This window comes from Etheostoma spectabile, chromosome 15 (genome assembly GCF_008692095.1).
Source record: "Etheostoma spectabile isolate EspeVRDwgs_2016 chromosome 15, UIUC_Espe_1.0, whole genome shotgun sequence".
Classification (NCBI taxonomy): domain Eukaryota; kingdom Metazoa; phylum Chordata; class Actinopteri; order Perciformes; family Percidae; genus Etheostoma; species Etheostoma spectabile.
In genome coordinates, this window is record NC_045747.1 from 1,209,594 (window position 1) to 1,217,612 (window position 8,019).

Below are 8,019 nucleotides of genomic sequence, written 5' to 3' on the forward strand. Positions count from 1 at the left end.
ACCCACCGGATCTAGCTAGACCAGAAACGCAACAACATGCAAGCCGTTTGGGCCGAGTCGGCCAAAGCCGTCCTCACTGCTGCTTGGTGATTGGCTCTCAGAGTCCCATGCTGAAACAGAGTCTGGCACAGGGGGACTGCGGGAATTGGTTGAAGTCCTGGGAAACTCATTATTGGTCAAATTGCAAGTCGCGCTAAAGTCACGGTGGTTGGTTTCTGGAGGGACTGGATTATAATAATATTGGAGGGAAAGGGGAAGTTAAAAAACAGGCCACCTGATCACCGCTCACACACTAGATGACCTTCCAAACCCTGCTAATGTTAACGCCATTCACACACACCACAACAAACAAAGATGTCCGCTAGTTCTGCCATAATCAAATGTGGTTCTAGAAATCATCAGGACTTTTTTTTTTCATGTCCTGGACCTCGAGTCTGCTTGGCTCACCCCACCCCCCACCCACCCAGTGCATGTAAAGAGAGATACAAGAACTTCATGTCATGGATCGGAACTACAAACATAACAGCATTTTAGAAAAAAAACAAGACTTTAATAGTCAATCCCAACAATTCAGGACACCCCCCCCCCCCCCCCCCCCCCCCCTCATTTCATTTGGCATTTTTTTTTTGCTGATTCAACAAATGCATCGGAGTGTGTCGAGAGCATAGTGACCTCAGAGAAAAAGCTCTTCTCAGCTGGACGCCAGTGCACGTTGGACATTAGTTCACATTTAGGAGATCCGTCGTTTCCACTGGGCTACATAACAGCGATATGTCATCTATGAGGATATGCATCTCAGTATACACATTAAAAAAAAAAAAAAAACACGCATGGAAATGTAAAGAAAGCAAAAAGAGTGAGACGTCTGTCCTTTGTATTCACATACACTATGTGAGCGCGTGTGTGTGCAAGTGTAATCCAGAGTGAGAACCTCCCCATCCCCTTCCCCCCCCCCCACCCCCACCACCACCCCGTAACCAATCTCCATAGCGTGGAGCTCGTGATCAGAGTTCATCGTGTCTCCGGGTTAGGTCCTCGCCGTAATTGGTGGCCTGGCTGCCCACAAACATTTTCCAGTTGGCCAGAATCTCCTGCTTGGTGATTTTCTGGTCCTGGGGTGGGATCGGGACATCCCATTGGTTGATTGGTTTATGATTGAAAGACAGAGAAGGAGGAATCATGAGGTGATGACAAACAGGAGGAGAGAAAGCAACACACACACACACACACACACACACACACACACACACACACACACACAGAAGAATTAACCCACAATTAAAGATTATCTGCACTAATATTCCTGATAGCCTGTCCGTCTGTCTGTCTCTCTGTCTGCCTGTCTCTCTGTCTCTGTCTGTCAGCGGGCATTCCTCATCCTCCTCCTCCTCCCAGCCAGCCACATGTTCTCTTTGTTAAGTTGTTTCTTTGGCTTGGATACTTTTCCGTTTTTTGATTTTAAAGCTGGACTTCCAGGTGTATTTTTTTAATTTTTCTCCTGTTTTCTCAGTTAGGGAGGTAAGTCATTGTTTTTCTTTTGGCCATATTTTGGTTCTTAAGGTTAATATCTTACTTTCTAGACAGGGTTGTTTTGTTTGTTATTTTAGTGGTAGGCCACCCTAAAGTTTTTATTTAAGCTACATATATCTGTTGAACATAAGTTATGTTTAATGTTATATACATTAATGTAACGTAGTATATGTAACATATGTATTATTCTACATTAGTGTCTACTACAAGTGGACTGAATGTCCTGGCAGTCCCAGTCCTCTGCCTGGGGGCCCATTGGACATGAAGCTCAAACAGGAAGTCACCCTGGAAGTGTGTTTCAGTGTGTGTGAGTCCCAGGCAGGTCTACCTTGTCGGTGTCTGTCTCGTGGATCAAGTGTTTGGCTTCATTGTCAGCATGGTCCACCTCCCCAGGGAGAACCCAGTCGGCCACCTCAGCTGCGTCCAGGTAACCGTCCTGTACAACACAGGAACACAGTGGAGGATCAGACCACACAGACACCCCCCCCCCCTCAACATGGGACGCTAACACAACGGAAGATCAGACAGCACAGACTCTAACCCTAAGATTTTACCTTGTTGGCGTCTCTGAACTCTGCGAAATGTTTCTTCTCTGTGGTGACCCAGTCAGGCTCCCTCTCCCCGTCCTCGGGGGTGAACATGTCCCCTGTGGAGCAGCAGCAGGACACACATCATAGGACACATTATAAGACACATTGTAGGACACCGAATAGAACACATCAAAGGAAACATTATAGGAAACATAGCAAACATTATAGGAAATATTACAGGACACAGCATAGGACACATCATAGGACTCATTATAGGAAACATTATAGGACATATTTTAAGACACATTATAAGATACAGCATAGGACATATAAAACAGATCATAGGACAGAATACCGGCCGTATAGGACACATCATAGGACCAATTATAGGCCACATAGGACAGATTATAGGACATATTGGACGGATTATAGGACATATTGGACAGATTATAGGGCACATCATAGGACAAATTACAGGCCATATAGGACACATCATAGGAGCAAATATAGGACATATAGGACAGATTAAAGGGCACATCAGAGGAAAGATTACCGGCCATGTAGGACACATAGGAGCAAATATAGGTCATATAGGACAGATTATAGGACATATAGGACAGATTAAAGGGCACATCATAGGAAAGATTACCGGCCATATAGGACACATCATAGGAGCAATTATAGGTCATATAGGACAGATTATAGGACATATTGCACAGATTATAATACAAATGGCTCCCAGGTTAGGAATGAAGGTGGACGCTGGTCTGAGAGGAAACCTACCGATGTATTCATCTATGTTGATCTTGCCATCGGCGTTCTTATCGATGTCTTCCACAGTTTCCTAAAGGACAGGGGTTTTAGTCTGTTAGTTCATGTAGTGACCAAGTCCTTTATCTCCAGGGTATCTGAGCATTACGTAAAACCAGGAGACCGGATTAGACTATGTCCCTGCTACGTTAATCAGGCTAGGAGCTAAGTCTGAACCCAAAGGTGAACAGCGGATTCTACCTGGACCACCACGTCTTTCATGTAATCATACTCCTCCGGGTGAAGGAAGGCAGTGAACTCCTCGCGCGTGGCGATCATGTCGCCGTCTCGGTCCGCCGTCCTGAAGCGCCTCTCGTCCCGCGTCAGCATGGACTTATAGGTCGCCTTGTCGTCAACGTCATCGAACTCTTCACCTGAAAACAAAGCTTCAGTTTTTATTTCGGTGCACCACGCAGACAGCGTTTCCTAAAATAGTTCTGTCACTCCGTCATCTGTGTAGAAGATCCAGTATTAGGGACCACTAAGGTCTATATAAAAGAGACTTCAGATATAGTATTAGGGACCACTAGGTCTATATAAACGAGGACTTCAGATACAGTATTAGGGACACATAAGGTCTATATAAAAGGACTTCAGATACAGTATTAGGGACCACTAAGGTCTATATAAAGAGACTCAGATACAGATTAGGGACCACTAAGGTCTATATAAAGAGACTTCAGATACAGTATTAGGGACCACTAAGGTCTATATAAAAGAGACTTCAAGATACAGTATTAGGGACCACTAAGGTCTCTATAAAAGAGACTTCATACAGTATTAGGGACCAAAGGTCATATAAAAGAGACTTCAGATATCAGTATTAGGGACCACTAAGGTCTATATAAAAGAGACTTCAGATACAGTATTAGGGACCATAGGTCTATATAAAGAGACTTCAGATACAGTATTAGGGGACCACTAAGGTCTATTAAAAGAGACTTCAGATACAGTATTAGGGACCACTAAGGTCTATATAAAAGAGACTTCAGATACAGTTTTAGGGACCACTAAGGTCATTATAAAAGAGACTTCAATACAGTATTAGGGACCACTAAGGTATATAAAAGAGACTTCAGATACAGTATTAGGGGACCACTAAGGTCTATAAAAGAGACTTCAGATACAGTATTAGGGACCCACTAAGGTTATATAAAAGAGACTTCAGATACAGTATTAGGGACCACTAAGGTCTAATAAAAGAGACTTCAGATACAGTATTAGGGACCACTAAGGTCTATAAAAGAGACTTCAGATACAGTATTAGGGGACACTAAGGTCTATATAAAGAGACTTCAGATACAGTATTAGGGACCACTAAGGTCTATATAAAGAGACTTCAGATACAGTATTAGGGACCACTAAGGTCTATATAAAGAGACTTCAGATACAGTATTAGGGGACCACTAAGGTCATATAAAAGAGACTTCAGATACAGTATTAAGGGACCACTAAGGTCTATATAAAAGAGACTTCAGATACAGTATTAGGGACCACTAGGTCTATAAAAAGAGACTTCAGATACAGTATTAGGGACCACTAAGGTCTATATATAAGAGACTTCAGATACAGTATTAGGGACCACTAAGGTCTATATAAACTAACTAAAACGAACTAAAATCACCACTGGCCCTCCTCCCCAGTGTGTGTCTGTCCTGCACACCTGTACCGAGGGACAGATGGACTGTATACTGCAGAGGGGGGGTTGCTCTATGGCTATGGCTGGAGTTGCTCTTTATTTTAGATAGAGAGCTTTCTAGACAACTAGCCGAGGACAGCAGAGTTCATATTGTCTGCTCATCATCAGCAAAATCTTTAAAAAAATCAATTTACGTCAAAATCCTGATTCTTATCGTCTTCTAAGACTCTAACATCTGTTTCCAGGTCACAACGAAGAAGGAGGAAGAAAAGAAAAGGAAGTGGTCAAGGAAAGGAGGAGACAGAGTGAGAGTGAGGATGGAGGAGGATTACCCAGGTAGTATCCGTACGTGGTGTTCTTGTACTCGTCCCAGGCGATCTTCCCGTCCCCGTTGCTGTCGTACTCCTTCCAGTGTTTGTCCACGTTCTCCTGGATGTACCGTCTCTGTCGGTGTCTGATCCACGAGTGCAGCTCCGCGTGGCTGACGTAGCCGTCCCCGTCCACGTCGATGCGCTCCACGATCTTCCTGTATGGACACATGGACAACTGAAATCATCTGTCCCTCCCGGGCCAGTAGTGGCCAGTGGGACAGACAGAGGAGACTAGAGGAAAGCAGGGACAGACAGAGGGGAGTAGAGGACAGCAGGGACAGACAGAGGACAGTAGTGGCCAGTGGGACAGACAGAAGACAGCAGCGACAGACAGAGGACAGTAGTGACCAGTTGGACAGACAGAGAAGAGTAGAGGACAGCGGAGACATACAGAGGAGAGTAGAGGACTGCAGGGAGAATAGAGGACAGCAGGGACAGACAGAGGAGAGTAGAGGACAGCAGGGACATACAGAGGACAGTAGGGACAGAGAGGAGAGAAGAGGACAGTAGGGACAGAGAGGAGAGAAGAGGACAGCAGGGACAGAGAGGAGAGTGGAACCTACGCCAGCTTGTCCTTGCTCTCTTCGGGGGTCAGCTGGTCGAAGGTCTTGGCCTCCTCCTTCCCGAGGAAGGCCTCGTGGTCGTACTGGAAGCCTTGAGCGTCGTCATGGGGACGCTCGCTCAGATCACCATGGTGATGGACGCGCTTCTCCTGGGCAGGGACAGCAAAGGCAGCCGCAGCCAGGACGCACAGGGACACTAGGGTCTTCAGCAGCATGGTGGACTGGGTCCCAAAAACATACGAGCAGCATAAGAACATATAAACAAAATGCTTGAAGAATAAAAGCTGACATATAAAATATAATAAATAGATGAAATATCATGAATGTACAGTGCTGACTGACAGAGTACAGCACCCCCCACTGGTCGGTCTCTGTTACTCCAGACTAGTCCCACCCATCAGTCCCTAGGTGGGCACCATTCCGTTTAGACCGCGTCAGCAAAGGCAACTAATACAACCCTGCTTTTTCATTATAATAACAATAATAATAATAATAATAATCCTAATTGGAGGGGTGGCTACCCATGGAAAGACACCCCGACCACTTGGGGGTTCGGTGCCTTGCTCAAGAGGTGGACTGGTACCTCTCCAGCTACCAGTCCACCACCACACTAACATAACCCTGTTCTATTATCATAATCTATAGACTAATATAACTTTTTTCTATAATCATAATGTATAAACTAATATAACCCTGGTCTATAGTGTCTGTGGTCGACTCCATCATATTTCTCCACCCAATAAAGTCAAACATAACGGTGTAAGAGTGTGCCATCTCCCATCAAACATAGAACTATTAATATTATATAATATAGTCCAGCCCTGCAGCATATTAATAACGATATTACACACACAGTGTCCCTTATGTTCAAACTACACCATTAGCCAGTTTTTCCTGATATATCATATAATACTATATTAATATTATATCTATGGTAGAAGTTGCCAGAGGACAGAGACTGATCACTCACCAGTTTTTCGTCCCAGCAGAGCAGTCCGCGTTGGCACCCCGAACCCTTTAAATATCTGGCCCCAGGAGGCGGGCCTTGTTGTTCAGCTGGCCAATGAGCGACGCCCCGCACGGGCGTCTAACCAATACAAAGTGGGATCAATTCCTATTGGCTGTCAACCGCCACGTTGTCACGCAGGAGCCCACAACTGGGACTTTTTTTTTCTTCCTTTCTTTTTATTGAGTTGGAGAGCTCATCATCAGGGGGGAGGCTTTCATATACATATTTATTCATATATTTCTTATACAGCCTCTGGAGGCTTTGGAGAAACCAAACTACAACCCAGGACTACAGACCCTGATCGTGATAAATCACACACACACACACACACACACACACACACACACACACATACACTGAACCATTTATTTCTGTCCACATGAACAAAATTGTACAGGGACACAAATATTACAGCTGCATATACACGTAAATTCATAGACCAGCGTGCAGCAGGCTTTCACTATATCTTCAGGGGTCTTCAGGGTCCAAGGGTCTCTTAGTCCTAGTCCGTCCCACCGAGGCAGCATGGGAGAGAGAGAGGGAGGAAATCATGGGAGGAGAGAGGAAGGGAGTAAATGTGTCCCCCATCCTCAGTGCTCCATAATCGGTCCTCAGTCTTCCATCCTCAATCCTCAGTCCTCCATCCTGAATCCTACATCCTCGGTCCTCAATCCTACATCCACGGCCCTCCATCCTCAGTGCTCCATCCTCAATCCTCAGTCCTCCATCCTCAGTCCTCCATCTTCCATCCTCAGTCCTCCATCCTCCATCCTCAACCCTCAGTCCTCCATCCTCCATCTTCCATCCTCCAACTCAGTCCTCATCCTCCATCTACTCCTCAGTCCTCCATCTTCCATCCTCAGTCCTCAGTCCTACATCCACATCTCAGTCCCCTCCATCCTACATCACGACCCCTCATCCTCATGTGCTCTCCACCTCCATCCTCCATCCTCATCCTCAGTCCTCCTCCTCCATCCTCCCACCTCCATCCTCAGTCCTCAGTTCCTCAGTCCTCGTCCCTCCATCCTCAGTCCTCAGTCTCCATCCCCATCCTCCGTCCTCATTCCGCATCCTCATCCCCCGTCCTCAGTCCTCTATTCTCCGTCCTCCGTCCTCTCCGTCCTCTACCTCAGTCCTCCGTCCTCAATCCTCAGTCCTCAGTCCTCTATCCTACATCCTCAGTCCTCCATCCTACATCCACGGCCCTCCATCCTCAATCCTCTATCCTCGGTCCTCCATCCTTCCTTCTCCCTCCTCTATCCACCATCCTCCATCCTCCTCCGTCAGATGGCTGTTTGAGGAGCTGATGGTTCCATATGACTTAATGTAAGAACTAAATGATCAATATTAATATAACCCAACACACACTTTCAATCCGGATTGTGAAAAAGAAAAGAGGGAAACAAGTCAGTGACAATCATAAATATATGTTGATGTTCTGTTGTGAACCCTGACCCTTTACACAGTAAAATCCATAAAATAAATAAAACATATAAATGAAACTTCAGTAGCTTTTCCAGCAATGTCCCCTGTTGCCACACCTGGACATTATTAGATAAGAAAGACA

The 8,019-nt window shown here is 45.6% G+C and overlaps 1 protein-coding gene across 2 annotated transcripts in view; it reads right to left on the bottom strand.

The window, feature by feature from the left end:
- The window catches only part of rcn3 (reticulocalbin 3, EF-hand calcium binding domain), a 7,392-nt gene extending 936 nt beyond the window's left edge, over positions 1 to 6,456 (bottom strand). Inside the window, exons 1-8 of one of the 2 annotated variants that reach the window (XM_032538334.1) lie at positions 6,414 to 6,456; positions 5,444 to 5,664; positions 4,842 to 5,035; positions 3,072 to 3,244; positions 2,844 to 2,904; positions 2,085 to 2,176; positions 1,859 to 1,966; positions 669 to 1,112 (exon numbers count right to left, since the gene is read on the bottom strand). In XM_032538334.1, the coding sequence (XP_032394225.1) occupies positions 1,005 to 1,112; positions 1,859 to 1,966; positions 2,085 to 2,176; positions 2,844 to 2,904; positions 3,072 to 3,244; positions 4,842 to 5,035; positions 5,444 to 5,658 (951 nt within the window). In that variant the 5' untranslated portion in view covers positions 5,659 to 5,664; positions 6,414 to 6,456 and the 3' untranslated portion in view covers positions 669 to 1,004. Of the gene's footprint in view, positions 1 to 668; positions 1,113 to 1,858; positions 1,967 to 2,084; positions 2,177 to 2,843; positions 2,905 to 3,071; positions 3,245 to 4,841; positions 5,036 to 5,443; positions 5,665 to 6,413 lie in introns of those variants that run through there. The other variant, XM_032538333.1, reaches the window with a different exon arrangement.
- Between the last annotated feature and the right edge of the window lie 1,563 nt (positions 6,457 to 8,019).